A 16,568-nucleotide genomic window follows, 5' to 3' on the forward strand; every position below is an offset into this window, starting at 1 on the left:
CAAGCGAGAAATGATTGTAAGTCGATATCTAGACATTGCAGTCGAGTGATCATTGCAATTTATTTTGCTAGGGATGCTAGAATGATTTGTAAAAAGTAGGCAGAAAAATAATTAAAATGAAAAATAGCAGTATTGACGAGCTTTTTGCGAAAGGCGGATGCCAAAACACACACAAAAAGAAACTGGCTCAGATATTTTTCGATTTTCCGAATGAATTTTCACATGCGATATTCGCAAAAAGCAGTCGACATGAAACGACTGCATTTGTAAGCAGCCCTGAAGCCCATCTCTCATTGCGGTTGTCAAATAATCTTGCTTCTGCGTATGAACTAACCTGACCATTTAATGCTTGTCAGGTTTGTCACGTACACGCGTCATGGTGTTAGTGAGGGCCATCTTTCTGACATCCACCTCGTCGTTCGTCGAATTGCCGTGGAAAAATTGCAAACGCCCTGTGAAAAGTTAAAAATTGAAGGGCATAATCGACGATATCTCTGCTTAATCTGTGATAAAAACATAGATTTTCCGACATTCGTAACATAAACCGGTAGATTGGTGCAAAGATCGTACTCTTCAGGCTGAAATCTTCGTTTTCGTGAGGCATCTGAGAGCAAGCCCCGGACGGAATTGAGCAACGTCAGGGGAAGTGAAGGGGAACGATTAGAAGTTGAAAATTTTACCTGTGTCAGCAGCAATAGAACTCAGCTTTCCTGCGTAAAAAACCCTTTGCAGTAAACCAGATTTAACGCAGCGATGGGTCGCAAGAAGAAAAAGGCGTCAAAGCCGTGGTGCTGGTATCCTTTTATAAAATATTTACATTTGACCGATTCATCCAATTGTGAATGGCTTCTGATAGACGGCATCGTCGAATTGAAGAGCGTTCTTAGGTTGATTGTTTAATTTTTATCATGTTGCAAGCGCATCCAACTCCGAAATCGAATTTCACTGTTCGGTTCGCCTTTATTATTATATAACCTATAACTTTCCTTAGCGAAAACGTGCACCTCTCGGTGCAATTGTCAACTTCTTAATAGGTACTGCAACAGAGAATTCGATGACGAGAAGATTTTGGTGCAACATCAGAAGGCAAAGCATTTCAAATGCCACATTTGTCATAAGAAGCTGTATACGGGTCCCGGACTATCGATACATTGTATGCAGGTGCACAAGGAATCGATTGACAAGGTTCCAAATTCTCTTCCAAATCGGTCCAATATTGTGATCGAAATTTACGGAATGGAAGGCATACCTCCGGAGGATATTCGTGAGCACGAGAAACAAAAGAATGGAAATCGATCAGAATCGGAAGAAGAGGAGCCGGCGCACAAGAAAATGAAGCAAGCTGAGGGTAATTTACGTCCACTAATGTGTTAACTCGAATGGCTAAGTCACACGTTATTAACCATTTGTCATATTTTTGCAGCGTCCGTATCGCAGGGAATGATGCAAATGCAGAATATGATGCCTCCGCATTTACAGGCAGCGTACAGCATAAACCCCATGATGAGCGCAATGGGAGGAATCAATCCGTACATGGTACCACCCGGAATGCCGATGATGCCCGCGATGATGGCAGGGGCCCAGAGACCCCTTTTCCCAGCCGCCGCCGCAGCCAGTGCCGCCACTGTGACTAGTGCATCAAAACCGACGTTTCCTGCATACAGTTCCGCCACGATTAGTGCTCCTCCAACAACCAACAGTGCTATCTCGGCAGCAGCAAGTGGCAACAGCAACAACGGATTGGGTGGTGGTGATGCGACGAAAGGCGCATCGTCGTCCATCATGCCTAATTCGGGTACTGCAACCTCTAAGATTGTGCACCCGCCAGAGGATCTCAGCTTGGAAGAGCTTCGAGCGCGCAAGCCCCAGTATCAAAAGCAAATACAGCAAGCTACTCAGCAAATGCTGCAGCAAAAACAGCAAGAAAAACAACAAGCACAGGTAGCTGCTGCGGTTGCGGCGGCCCAGCAACAACTGCAGGCACAAGCGCAGGCACAACTTAAGCAGCACCATCAGCAGCAGCAGCAACAACATCAGCAACAATTGCATCAACAGCAGCAGCACCAGCAACAGCAACAACAGCAGCAACAGCAACAGCAACAGCAGCAGCACCAACAACAGCAGCAGCAACAACAACAGCAACAACAGTTGCAACAATTATCGCCGTTTTCCTCTGCAGCTGGTACCGCTTCAATCGTTTCCAACACACAAACAACCGCCGCTATGAAAGATAATCGAATGATGTCGCCACAAGAGGTGAGTCCTAATATTCCGTTTGTTTTATGTTTTCACTCTTAACGTATCCATCCAACTTCCTGTCATGCCATTGCCCTATCCTAATTTACTGAGTAGCTTTTCTTAATTGTTGAGATGTATGGTGCGTGAGATAAATTATTTTTATATGAATGTGATCGGATGCGTACCGTACGTTTGACAGACGGATTATGTAGTCAATGTTGGAGCGTAGCATACATTTTCGGACTCGGAATGGTAACATCGGTCAATGATATCGGTTGATTGTATCTTTCATCCTATCTCTAAGCTGCCTTTTTAACTAACAGGGTACTTTGTGGACTGATAGGAACATACAAAAAGTTATCACACACTTAGTGTTGTTTAGTTTTTTAGTTAGCCGTAATACACTTAATGTTTCATAACAAAACAGTTTTTCGTATTTTGATCTATTTTTTGTTTTTATGCTGTTTTTTCAAATTTGTAGATTTGTTATTGGTTGAGTTTCGTTTTTTCCATATCTTATACGGGCTTTTATGCATGGGTGTTCGGGAATATTATTAACCTGTTCGCTTTTACTTTAATAAATTCCTATAGTGCTCTGCACCGCTGAACGTATTGGTGTTTTAAATTACAGATTTTTAAGAAATATTGACTTTTGAGTGGCCTGTACTCATATTGATAGGCTGCGTTCAATTATAATTGTTAAACTTGTTATAAATTGTAAAATGGAACGCAGTTGTTGCAAACTATTATTACTCGGTATTTTTGAAAATATTTAAGGACATTTTCAAATAGTTACTAGATAGATTGATAGAATAGGTGAAAATAAAGACTAATTTTAGATATTTGCTAATCTTTCTGACCATTCTGTTGGACGAATGTTCTGCTCTCAGGGGAAACAAAAGATTCAAATACAATTCTTCTGTTGTTATGGAAACGGATAAAATAGTAGAAATTGATTTTTAGGTAGATTGCAACCAGAACTGTGCAAAATAATAAAATGAATGACTTTAAAGAAGGGACCCCGAATGGTCTAATGGTAGACGCACCAACTTTGGTAAAGAATGGACGTAGTTTGATTACAATGAAAACCGTCCCTCCGTAGCCAGGACTGGTTATCTTCCGGTTACGTAGCACAAATGAGTATAACTACTAAGTCTATATAAACCGATATGAAACTGCGTATATGATTTACGACAAAGGAAGCGGATCCAAAACATAATCTCAACAAAGATAAGCTCACTCAGCTCTTCCTGATACAAAATGCACAGCAATAGAACTCCGTTTACCGTGCTTCCGTCTTCAGGAACTAATCCCTTCCTTCTTGCCCTCTTATATATATTTTTTATTTTAATGACGATTTCAATACAAAATTTCATCACAAAATTTCATGAATGTGCTAAATGAAGTTCGTTTTGGAAATTGTGACTATAATTTTTCATGTGCTTTTCAGCAAGCCGCTGTGATAGCACATGCACATGCCGCTGCAGCCAACCATCACAAACAGATCGAGGAATTGAATCGTGCTGCAATGATTCATCGGTTTCAGGCAGCAAACGCAGCCGCAGCGAATGCTGCAGCAGCAGCCGCCAGCAGACCAGGAATGCCAATCGGAATGGTCAGTTTAAGAATAAATGTAGAATATCATTAGCAATGCTGTGTAGCTACAATGTCGATTGAGTAGATTTGCTTGAATGTAGTTAGTGAGTAGTTCTGTCAGTCCTGATTCGTCAACTTGATTATGTTTATTTTGAATGATGTTTGAATAGCGCAAATGTATGTATTTTTCTGGTGTATAACTTATCATGGATGATGCTATTGGTATCGGTACGAAATCTCCTTGCATTTACTTGAAACGAAGATTAATATTACAGAGTACTCAAAATTGGATATATTAACATTTGTATAAACGGGTCTTTTTTTCATTTTCACTTTTAGGTTCCTGTATCTCTGGGAGGCCCCGTCCCACTTATGTCTCCAATGATGCGTCAAGGACTAGCAATTGGTCCACCGGGAGGAGGCAATTTGGCGCTTTTAGGGGGAAACATGCTTCGTCCTGGTCCCCCACAAATGGGTCTTGGTCCAGGTAGGTACAATCAATACTATCGAAAGTGATCATTACACAATTTAGTGGCGATTTTCCTGTACCCTTAGCTATGTGCATAGATAGCTTTGGATTGTGGTCTGATACGGGCCAAATTATTGAGAATGTGTTTCTCAATAAAACAACGTTAAGGAAACGAATATAATTCATTCGTTAGGTAGCTGAATGAAGCACTTCCGGATAGAACGATAGATGTGTACAGTGGTGAAACACTCACTAATATCAAATGAAACACAAATAAGCTAAAACATTCAAAGCTATACCGACATACTCAATAACTTTAACGAATTTTGCTCCATATATAAATTGACTATATACTGCAGTTATATACTATAAAGCTTAAGTCAGAAGATTATCATACAACTTAGTATGACACATACTATTTTTTATTTTTTACCTTGTTCTGGGTTTTGTATTGTAAAACACAAACATAATCTGTGAGGTTTGTTGAAAAAAAAAAAAAAAAAAACAGGAGGCAAGGTAGTGTTAAGCTGCCAACAAACTATAGCACACCAATGGTGTTATTTTAGTATAACTGGGTACCTACAGGGTTTTGGTAGTTTTTTGAATTTTATTTACATCCGCCATGTTTCATCTTAATGCCCTTCTATGATTGATTTTGCTTTTACTTCAGTCAGATTCAGAATATATGATTTTGATCGATAGTTTTTCTTTATCGTTTTACTATAAGATTTGAAAGCGTTGTGCAACAAGAAAAAGGAGAAAATTCATACAATAGTATAGGGTTACTTATGAACCAGGACCACTACTTATTTTATCTCTAAATTTACAAAAGCAAAGAACACTAACCAGGTAAAAACGAACGAACGTGAAAAGAATATGTATAGTTTATATTCAAAATCGCATATTGTGCATCAAATAAATTGTGTGAAATAGTTTCACTGACTTTTTAAAAATAAAAGTCACGGTTTGCAAAATTGAAAGAATTTTTTTTTACTTAAAGCAACGTTATTTTACCAGATTGGCTTTAAAAAAGAGAGAAAAACGAATAAGTCTGAAAACGTGTTAGTGCCACATTGCTATATATTGTAAGGATGTCGATTAACAATGTGTTTTACATTACAGAATCCAAATGCAAGATAATGATATAATTGCACACGATTAAATTTATGTTGCCTGCATTTGCTAAATGAGTTATTTTCTGCAGTTAAATTAGCGGTTTGCTTTTCTCTAAGTGTATGTGTCAGATATCGTATTGGAAATCAAAATAGTAATGATGGTTTCCTTTTCATAACTTTTGAAACGCGTGGTACAATTCACAGGTAGCATGTATCATTGAACAATTTCGTTATTTTAATTTGTCCTTTGCTTATAAATAATTTCATAAAATGTTCAACTACAAAATATAAATCACTAGGAATGAGTTAAAACAAAAATCTGCACCAAAAGCCCATCACATTGACCTGCAAAATTGCATCCTTTAATGAAAGATATATAATTTCTGGCCGATTTAATAGACCTGTGAATTAGCATAGCTAATTATGTAAAACAAATATCGCGGCCCTGTAACTTACCGGTACTCTTTTGACATTGTTTCCCACCGAAATGTTCTACTCTAATTTAATTTGTAACTTATCCTAACGAAGAAACTCAATATCGTTCCATTTTTATCGGTGTTATCTCCTTCTGCTATCTTATTGTATATCCCGTATTTTCTACAGTGCAATGACGTCTCACAAATTCGAGTTCAACGCACTCGAGATTTCCTCGTGCGCAAACTGTGTCCGCCCAAGGTATAATAGCGAGGCACATACCTACTCATATAGACTATAATATTTTTTTCACACTAATGTTAACTATGTATCATTATATCATTGTGATTTGTTTTGGAAGCACCATCCCCTTCCTCTTTTGTGTTAATGTATTCGGTTTATTTTCATTAAAAAATGCTGGTTTTCTTTCGAATGTGCATTTCACTGTTATGCAAGTTTTTAATTAATTTAAAATAATTTTACTATATACAAGCTTACTGAGCGATAAAACTTAGCTTAAGCACTATTTTTGTTAAGGATGTACTTGTGAATATTCTACATGAAAATAACATTACTATTTCAATACAATTGATTTATAATGTCAAGACATAGAAAATCAATTTAAAACTGTGCGCAATACTTGTTTTCCATATTGCAACATTATGCTTTCCACATCTTGATTAAAAAAAAACTAGTAAAATTTGTTGTCACTACATTTACAGTAGTACGTCGATCCGGTGTGCTCTAGGGGTGCAACGAACCATCATATTTGTCCCATTGATGGTTTTTTAGATAAGTTTTACTAAAGTTTTTGGTAAAAATGCATTTTGACTACAGACACATTGGTAGCATTTGTCGTTATTTGGAATTGAAGGTTCTATTCTTGGCTGATTTGGACATCTCTGAAAGGTTATTTAACTATTAGGCGATTTAAACCGTTGTTTTTTCACTTTAAAGAGTAAGAATACTTGCAATCTGATGGAAAGTATTCGAAAAATTGTGTATCACATCAATGCAATATGGCGTTTTGGACGGTTCGTTCAAAATCGGGTTCTCCAAACTACGGCACGCGTGCTGCATTCGGCTCTCGAGAGTCTGTTATGCGGGCCGCTGGTTTGGCTTTGTAAATGTTAAAATAAATAGTTAATTAAAAAAATATTTAAATGAATGTTTAAAGTTTTTCGTTTTAAAGACAAAAATCTAGGTTTAAATTTAAAATTTATAAAAAATGTATACATTCAGTTAGTATTTTCTTATACAAACGTGATTTAACGTTCACGCATTAGCTACAGGTAACGCCAAAATGGCCCTCAATAACGTTATGTCGGAAGCAATGCAAACAGCAAAGAGAAAAGTTTGGAGACCCCTGGTTTAGAACAAACAAAAAATCATTACATCACATCATAACAGAATACAGGTATTCCCCGATATACGCTATAACTCTATATACGCGTTTTTCTAAGTTTGATAATACTTCGAGCAAATTGTACTAATTTGACACACCGAATGTCAAATGTAACATACATTCCTTTTTGGTCCAATTTTAAGCCATCTTCATCTTATCAATATAAAATAAGGTAGGGGAGAGAGGGGCAAAATGGGCATGTTAAGCTTCTTCTTCTTCTTTGGCTCAACAACCGATGCCGGTCAAGGCCTGCCAACACACTTGTGGGGTTGGCTTTCAGTGACTTATTGATTTCCCCCCATAGCAGGAGAGTCAGTCCTACATATGGCGGCACGGTCTATTTGGGGCTTGAACCCATGACGGGCATGTTGTTAAGTCGTACGAGTTGACGACTGTACCATGAGACCGGGCATGTTAAGCAGTTTATTGAATATTCCTTTGAATATGCCACAAAACACAATTATTCTTGCATTATTGTATGCCTACACCATTTATCTATGGATTAAAAGCGGCACATAGAATGAAAACAACTTAAAAACATGAAAAAAGTGTTAAATAAATGTTGACGTTTTACGTGAAGCTATATTGACACGCGGGGGAAAATAGGCATATGTAAACAAACTGTAAAACGTCAAAACACTGGGGCAATGTGGCTCACAACAACTGCGCCTTAGGTAATGGTCTATGCTTCAGCGCACGTTTCGTGAAATGTATTCTCTTGTTATCTTTTGTTTTCCTGTTCAAGAAAGCCCCTAAAATTCTTCCAAAAATATGTTATCAAAATTAAAACAGTTTTTACACGTTCTAATCTACAAAACGAATCTTTTTAAGCTGTGCCTACTACCATTATTGTGGGGACAAATACAACACCATAGCCTCACCAAGCGCCATATGTCAAAAGCATCTGCCCATTTTGCCCCACGTGAAGCATTTTTGTATTTTTGTTATATTAGTAAAAATACGCATTCAATCGCCTTGCTTTATTGAGACAAATTGTATAGAAATATCATATTTTTAAAAATAAACCATGTGAAACTTCCACACATCCCTGTGACACTGGTTTAAGCTTATTTTTGAAAAATTACATCAATATGCTGCTATATCTTACTTACTTACTTATCCGGCGCTACAACCGCTTTGCGGTCTTGGCCTGCCTCAGGAGTGTCCGAAACCGCTCACGGTCTCGCACCTTCGTCTTCCAGTCCGTTATCCCGGCCTTAATGGCGGACGCCTCCACGCCATCTTGCCACCTCAATTTTGGCCTACCACGCCACCGCTGCTATATCTTATTTTGCATTTTTCTTGGTTATTTGTTATTTAAGGGTTATGAAACTTACACGGCGTTCATAGAACACTCTAATGAATACATTTTGAACATTTAAAAGTATATTTGTAGTGAAATAATGCTTAAACAGAAGGGGCCCATTTTGCCTCACATGCACATTTTACCTCGATTTCCTCTACAAAATTGTAATCTCCAGTTGAAATCAAATGAAATAACTAATTTAGTGGCTAAAACCTACCACTTCAAGCTAGATTATACGAAAACTAGCTACAATTTGACTAAAAACCTCGAAATTTGTCTTACGCAAATAATCGAGATACGGTATTGCCTCTGGTCCGCCTTAATAGCGTATATCGGATAATATCTGTACAGCAATGTTGCAAATTATCATATCGTTTATAATCAACTGTTTAAGTAAAATTTGCAATAATTACAAAAAACATACAAGTAGTGACAAATTACAATCCATCGAGTACTGTAGCGTATTATTGTTTTATTTGACATTAGAAAAACATGGTTTTATTGCTGCGATTTTTTAAAACGAAGAGGAACTCTCCCTCGGATAATGAGATTCCGGATAATCGACAATACAGAGGTTTTTTTAGGGGTTTTTATAATTTTGGGACAATTTCATGACTCTTTTGTGCAGGAATTATTTTCATTTAATTAATTTTTTTAGTTCGACGGACCAATAATCCCCCTCGAGAACAACACATTTACAATATTCACAATAATTATATTCATAATAATTATATTCACAATAATTCACAAATTAGCCTATTTAGGGCAAAGCAATGAATTAGGGAAACAATTGAGGGTTATACCGTGTTCACTTAGGGAAACAATTGAGGGTTATACCGTGTTCATAAAGACGGTTATAGATTATGTGACGGTAATTGGACTCTACGGCATACTTTTGCTGTTGGATTCCAAATGATCCACTTCCCGTGACATAACGTTCACTTCCTGTATGAAAGAGTCAAGAATGTGTCCCAAAACTATGAGAACCACTAGAAAACCCTGTGTACTGTCCTAATACTATTTAAACTATCTTAATATCGATTTGAGAGCACCAAAGAGATTCCATTGCATTAAGTACGTTTTTAAAAGCTTTAGTTTGCTGCAAGCTTGTTTAAATTTAAAGTTTATGTTTCATGGTGAGTATTTATAATTTTTTTATTGATTATATTTATAGTTTATACGAAAATGGGTTACGTATACATCATCGTAGAATTCGTATATTTCAAGCAATTTTTTTGTGTTTTCCCAGTTCTACTGCTTAATTAATTTAATTTTGTGCTGTCACAAACTTTGAGTTTGTAATTTAACATCATAACGCTTTTTTTACTGTGCATGTGTAACAATGAACCAAATAACAAAAATTTTGAATTGTTTTAAAATAGGATGTTTTTACACACATTACATTCAATGATACACTCTCAATTGGTTGTTCACTATGTGGTTGAACAATGTGGGTGTATGATAAACGAGAACAAAGCGCTTTCTTCGTACATGCAACGCTATATTTATGAGTAGATATTGGCACTAACCATCTTTGAGGAATATATACTATTTCAATGTATCGAAGATGTAGATGAATGTTTGATCGACATCTACAGTTATCCATCATCAGTCGCAAGGATAGATTTAACTAATTTTCATTATTATTTACCTTAGACGAGACTAATTTTTATACACTTTATCAATAGTAATACAAATTAGCCTATTTAGAGCAAAGCAATGCAAAGCAAAAAAAACACATTTATTTACTTTTATTGTGTCGGTTATGTCTCTAATCAATGTTTAGGTGTTATTGATTTCAGCACGTAATTTGCATGATGTATCATTGTTTGTCATTTATTTATTGCTAGTAATGTGTTGTACCGCGGTCATACGGATAATGTTGATGATTGAAGTACTTAAATATTGGAAATGGGGTAATACGCAACAATAAACATAGATATTATATTCCGTATTGTTTTGAGAGAGTGCCCCTATCAGATATGGGTTGCTTGTGATGCTGGGTTGATGCAGGGAAAAATCATCCACGGTGCCGACTCCTGTTGTTGTCTCTTTTTCTTTTGCAGGACACCAGTGCAGTACAATCGAGAAATGAAAAATGAAATAAAATGTTATAAAGGGCTGGATGATAATTTCATACCTGTTACCACTCTTCCCCGTGTCTAAGATAAGCCTATAAAAATACTACTAACATCACTTAAATGTGTATTCTACCCCTTCTGGCAGTAACCTTGTGTGTATGTGTGTGTGTATTTGTTGTGAGTGTATTTGAGTGTGCGTGTGTGTGCGCGTGTTCTAGGTTTGGTTCCTCTATTGTTGATAATCTTGTGTTAAATGTGTGTTAGTGTATAGCATTACTTTTAGGGGCTTCTGTATGCTTAGAATCGTCGCCGAGATGTTACTATTGTTTGCACTTTCATTCATAGCCGAAAATACCAACAATCTCGGCCAACAATTCTTAACTACCTAACTATTTTTTCCAATTTCAAACAAATGTTCTGCACATTTAATTATGTATCTCATTTCATTTTCATTTTTTTTTATATTATGTCCTTTCATTTGTCCTGGTTGCCTTTGAAATAACAAACTAATCATATGAATGCCTATTTGTAGTTATTAATATATTCGTGTTTTGTGTGTGTTTTTTTGTGTCAAATGTTGTAAAATCTTAACGTAGTCGATTGATTAATTTTCCTGTTTGCACATTTTTTAGGAATTGATCTTATATATGTCTCAGTATGATCATTGTAGATTCGTGTTAATAATTTTGCTTTCATACTTGTAGGGTTCTTAAACAATGATTTAAGAGAGTCGCTATAAAGCTACCAAAGTTCGTCATCGCAATTATATTGTACATTACTATGTTTACATCGCTGAAAGCGGTCGCATTTCGACTCGTGCGGTTGGAAATTCAAACAATCTGGCAGTACTAAACAAGAACAACTCGAGCAGATAAGCAAAACAATTGTTATTCGTATCTATGTTCTATATCACTACACGTTGTCGTTGCTGTTTTGGATATGGTTATCATTTGGATGATTTGTTTTATCGTAATAATGTTGACTTAATTTTGTTACTGCTACTATTGATATAACCGCTAATACTAATATTTATGCTACGACTGCTACTACCATCACAACCACTATCATCACCATCACCATTAGCAGCGTCGTTTTGGTTCGGAATAAATACAAATGAATGAAATCCCCAAAATCAAATAATATAGTTTTACGTTGAATGGAACGCCGTAATCCAGTATATCATTTCTAATACGATATGTCGTTTTGCGTTTGTTTCTTTCCATTGTTTTTTATCTGCATCGAAAAGGTGGTTTAATTACGCAAATTCCAACTGTACCAGGCATGGGTGTAGTTTTTCCTGGAGCACCTATGCTGCCGATGATGCCACCGCGATTCCGGTGATTGCCTCAGACAGCGCTGCTACCACACAATCCAGTTGCACAACATCGTTCACTATTAGCGGCGGTCACGTCTGCTGCGTTACCACCGTTGATGCAACAGCTTCCATTATCAACGATCTATCCATAAATACGAGATGAAGAAGGAAGACGTGGCCATGGCATATTAGGAGCATACCTTAAGATACCTTACCTTAAGATTAATGTGAGTTACGCATCCTGTAACGGCCTGGATGCTGGGTGGTAGTCGAATTCAAACATGTAAGTAAATAAAAGGTAAAGATTTACATTTACACGGTAAATAATACGTTTGTTTCTATTTTCTTATACACGGTTTATAGAATGCAGCAACTTTCCGTTTATTTTATGCAAATGACAATGGGATGTAAAAAGAATATTCATTCATCCAGTGTGCAGCACCATTTGGTTGTGACATTTATCTGGTTTTCGCCAGCGTGTTAATAGCAGCGGTATGTGGTTTTAAATAATTTTCTACAGTTCTATAATCTTTATAAAAAAGACGAAAATGTTCCGTAGGTGAACAAATTTTAAGGCAATAATTCTGTAATAATCCTAAAATACCAAAACATAAGGTAAGGAAGTTGGGTTTAGTAAAATCTATACGATAACAATGGTAAAAAGGATACGGCCTGAGATTATGTTTAATCAATCTAAAATGCTCAATTGCGTGATGTAAAAAAATATCCACATCAAAGTAGAGCACATAAAAATCGCCGCCAATTTAAGGTTAGGGCTGAGAAAAATTGAGCTGTTCAACTATTGCCACCATGCATAATGGCAAAAATGTTTGCGTTTCGCTTTGTTGATGTATGCACAAAAATTACACACCCATCAGCTATACAAATCTTATAATCTGTCAAGATTTTTTAATTACTTTCTTAATCAGCAATTAGATAAATGCCCAATTCTCAATGCGTTTGGACGTTAAACTTGTCTTGTAACATATTTAATTGTGGTGTTTGCATCGCACTAGTAATCATGTGCATCGTAGACGAAGTGCAATACCATGGCAGCTGATTAAGCATATGTATTGGTAAATAGCTCATTGTATTTGTTATTGTTGCAGTAGAACTATATATTGGTATACAAAATTGCTATTATAACGCGTTTTCGTACAATAACGACATGGTAATATTACCTATTTTCGCTTCCTAAAAGAAAAAAAAACAATATAGTAACAGTCACTCATTACCTTTAACTCCATACTAGAATGCTTTCAAATCATGAATATATTTCTTACTATACATTTAGAATTCACACTAGCAATAATGTTGCCTGTAGTGCCTGATAATATTGTGAAACTATTGTTGTCCATTGTAACTACGAAAGTGAATTAGTGAAAAGATATGCGTAAACTATATGCAGTGATTGAAACACGTTTATAATTTGCCTTGTTTTCGATAATTTTAATGCATTTGATTTAAAAAATGGCCATTATCTGAAACTAGTTTGTGACACGGGATGGAAATGGAATTAATGTTTCTTTCGTTTTCCTTTAATTTGGCTTTTTTGTGATGTTTTAAAATACATACATTATTTGGAATACACGTAGGTTTAACATTGAATATGCGATGTTTTTTAAAGGTTTCGCTCACATTTTAGTTTAATATGTTATTGATGTTATAATTTTCTGTTTTAGCTTTTTTCTAAATATGCTCAATAACAATAACTATAAATGGTGTGGTATACTTTATGATTTATTATGGTGGTGGACTAAATTGTTAACAGTAAAATTGATTAGATTTTTTTTTCTCGTGGAATCATATTCATGTATGTCAGTAAAATCCATGAAAATAATGTTAGAAACGTAGCTCATTGATTTTTTCCCCCCATTTCTCCCTGGTCTGACGCTGTTATAGTGAACGCGTATCTTCAATAACAAATAATAATAGTCATCTTCCATGGTAAATTTGGCCGTGCTCCACCACATCATACGGTAATAGTTAAGTACCCCATCCATGAATAGTTAAGTACAACCATGGTCAAAACAAGCATTGCGTTCTATTTATGCAATTTTCACTCGTACACTCCCAGGTTTACTTCCTTATTTACAGTAAGCGTCCACAAGGTGCAGTACCATCGTACCTCAGCTGGCAGCCATAAGCCGGCAATGAATTTGTAGCGCATTACTCGACGATTTTAACCATAAGCCGTACGTACCAGCTAAACAAAGAGGAAGAGATAAAGGGAGAGTGAAAGAGGAGATAGCGTATATTAGTAAATAGTTATAGTTTCAGTTGGTCGTGGATCCCCTTTCGTTTGAATCTTTTGTAAGCTTTACCTCTAACTTCATCACTTGTACTCCTTTTATATGTTACTCTAATCCTATTGCCAAAAACTGCAGCCTAATCGTGATCGAACAGGTGATTGTATTGAGAAAGTCGTGCCGCCAGAACACTACTCTACTCTCAGCAATCACAAAGTTGATGTTGGACGGACATCGTTCCGTTCCCACCCTTTGAGTGGTTAGAAGCGTCGCTTCAACCAGCTTCATTAAGGGTCGGCGACATTGGTCAGAGCTTGATGCTGTTTTTAGCAATTTGACCATGTGTCATATCAGTTTTGTTGAGTGGAAAGTCCCTTGCCTGAGAGCGTCGAAGGCAGGCGAAATTGTTAGCACAATTTCACAGTTCCTCTATTTCTTTTGTTTGATTGTTTTTAGATGTGGTAATACGGGAAGAAGGTTTAATGTGATTTGTTACGGTGAAGATGGTGTATGGTGTGGTGTTGAAGTTGTTTTATTCTTCTTTAAATAATGCTTTTAATAAATAGTTTCAAGCTTCATAAAGCATTTGCTTTGCCCTTGTAATAATGGATCATGAATGGATAAGTTATTCAACAGTGAAAGTGTCGGAAATCTTTTTATATTTATTACATGTTACACGTATGTTTTGTTGGATATGGTCTTACGTTTTGGGTTCTTCGCTTTTCACAAACCGTTCTTCATTGCTACTTATACAACTTATATCGTATTTGGTAACTACTTTTAAAATCAAACTATTTTAAGTTAGCCCTGTTTGCCGTTATTGTGATGATTCTTTTTTATTCTCACCACCTACGTATTGGAACTGTTGGACTTTCCATCCCCTGTTCGTGATCGACAATTGGGTATTTAAATTTGAGTACAAACATCACGCTATAGTATTAGGGGTTTTAAAGTATAGTCCATGCCTAACTCTTTCTTTCCTTCACTTTCTCTCTCCCCCTCTCCTTCTCTCTCTCTCTCTCTCTCTCTCGCTCTCTGTCTCTCTATTTCTTTCTCTTTGCCGCTCCATGTCCATGCCTCATGTGTGTTTCCCTGTATTTTGTTTCCTTTTTTATTTCTATTTCCATTCTCAGTGAGTAATGAAAATATGCGATTTAACATGAGCTGTTTAAAATTACAATAGGATTTACTAAAAGGTTGTATTGCAAGCATATCTTAATTTTTTTAGTTTCTTCGCATATATTCCTTGATAAATGTTAGCTGTTGCTAATTTCATTGTCCTCTTTTGTTTCGGTATTTGTCTTTGTGGTCGTCTGGTATCGGTTTTGTTTGAATGTGCGGCTTTAATACGCTTCATACGAGGGTCTCTAATTGTGGCGGCGTGTAGAGGATTCTACAACAGGGAAGTAGAACCATTTTGAGTTAGTTTGGCTATAACTGTATGACGCAAGTATGAGTTTGCTATAAAAACTGTATATTCATGTATGCCTCACAATAGGAATCAAGAGAAGAATGAAACTGTCCCATGCTTGATTATTGTTGCATTGTTTAGTTTTACCCTTAAACTAAAGTACTTTTATCACTTGTTCCGCGAGTGGAATAGTTTTTACAAATAAGCATTGATTGATACATTGATTTCATCTCACCTTCACCTTCTCATCCAACGTAAAACTATACTTTCGGTTTGATTAAACATGCTTCATCTGTAAAAAGCAACAAATGGTGTATCATAAATGAGATAACTACCCAAGAAATCGCCAGTTGAATGATACTGTTTATCAATCCGCCGCACTGTATGAGCTATAGATTTGGAAATATATTTGTGAAGTATATTGTGTGTAGCTTAAACCACATCTAACTATACAGCACTCACCTGAATTGGTGCCAGTTCCGAAGCACGCACTTAACAGCAGACGTTTTGTTTTAAATTACAACGTTTTCAAGGGATGGCCAAAAAATCCGTCGTGACAGTGGTTCTCGGAGAGCATAAACACGAGTGTTGTAACATATTCGCTGATAGAACTATTGAACGATAAGCAACCTAGTGCAAGAAGCAATTGTTGACGTAAGTTTTTAGTGTGCATATTTCTAGTTTCCGATAGCAATCAATGTTTGTATGGGTTGTATGTACATAGCAGTTATGTATAGTACATATACATAAGGGCTTTTATGCATATACATATATACACAGCTACGTGAGATTGTGCCACGCTAGGCAAAACGAAACATGTTAATAGTGTTTTTCATTTGTTAAGTGTATTCATTAGGCGATAAACTCAACCTATTCTTTCGATTATATCTATATGCGTAGCGTGTCACCTGAGGTATAGCACATGAATGGAAACATAATAAAATAAATGTATAAATTAAAAACTCACAT

The 16,568-nt window shown here is 36.3% G+C and overlaps 1 protein-coding gene across 5 annotated transcripts; it reads left to right on the forward strand.

The window, feature by feature from the left end:
* The first annotated feature begins 334 nt into the window (after positions 1-334).
* On the forward strand, positions 335-16,565 carry LOC121597752 (BUB3-interacting and GLEBS motif-containing protein ZNF207). 5 transcript variants are annotated; one of them, XR_006005470.1, is made up of 8 exons: positions 336-794; positions 1,035-1,348; positions 1,424-2,256; positions 3,689-3,853; positions 4,174-4,321; positions 11,871-12,222; positions 12,303-12,431; positions 12,499-16,565. XR_006005470.1 is itself a non-coding variant. In XM_041923815.1 (6 exons), the coding sequence occupies exons 1-6, from the start codon at positions 754-756 to the stop codon at positions 10,636-10,638; spliced, it is 1,530 nt and encodes a 509-aa protein (XP_041779749.1). In that variant the 5' UTR covers positions 336-753; the 3' UTR covers positions 10,639-11,965. The 5 variants fall into 5 exon arrangements, 1 of the variants encoding a protein (XP_041779749.1); XR_006005469.1 differs by having other exon boundaries at positions 12,303-16,565; XR_006005471.1 differs by lacking the exons at positions 12,303-12,431; positions 12,499-16,565 and adding an exon at positions 6,022-6,093 and having other exon boundaries at positions 11,871-11,956.
* The last annotated feature ends 3 nt before the right edge of the window (positions 16,566-16,568 follow it).

This window comes from Anopheles merus, chromosome 3R (assembly GCF_017562075.2).
Source record: "Anopheles merus strain MAF chromosome 3R, AmerM5.1, whole genome shotgun sequence".
In the NCBI taxonomy this organism is placed as follows: Eukaryota; Metazoa; Arthropoda; class Insecta; order Diptera; family Culicidae; genus Anopheles; species Anopheles merus.

Bases quoted from the DNA above. Each gene is read 5' to 3' on its own strand.
- LOC121597752 (XM_041923815.1), top strand. From the start codon at position 754: ATGGGTCGCAAGAAGAAAAAGGCGTCAAAGCCGTGGTGCTG. The intron at 2,257-3,688 runs GTGAGTCCTAAT...TGTGCTTTTCAG, and splicing joins GAATGATGTCGCCACAAGAG to CAAGCCGCTGTGATAGCACA. The intron at 4,322-10,609 runs GTAGGTACAATC...TTTCTTTTGCAG, and splicing joins ACAAATGGGTCTTGGTCCAG to GACACCAGTGCAGTACAATC.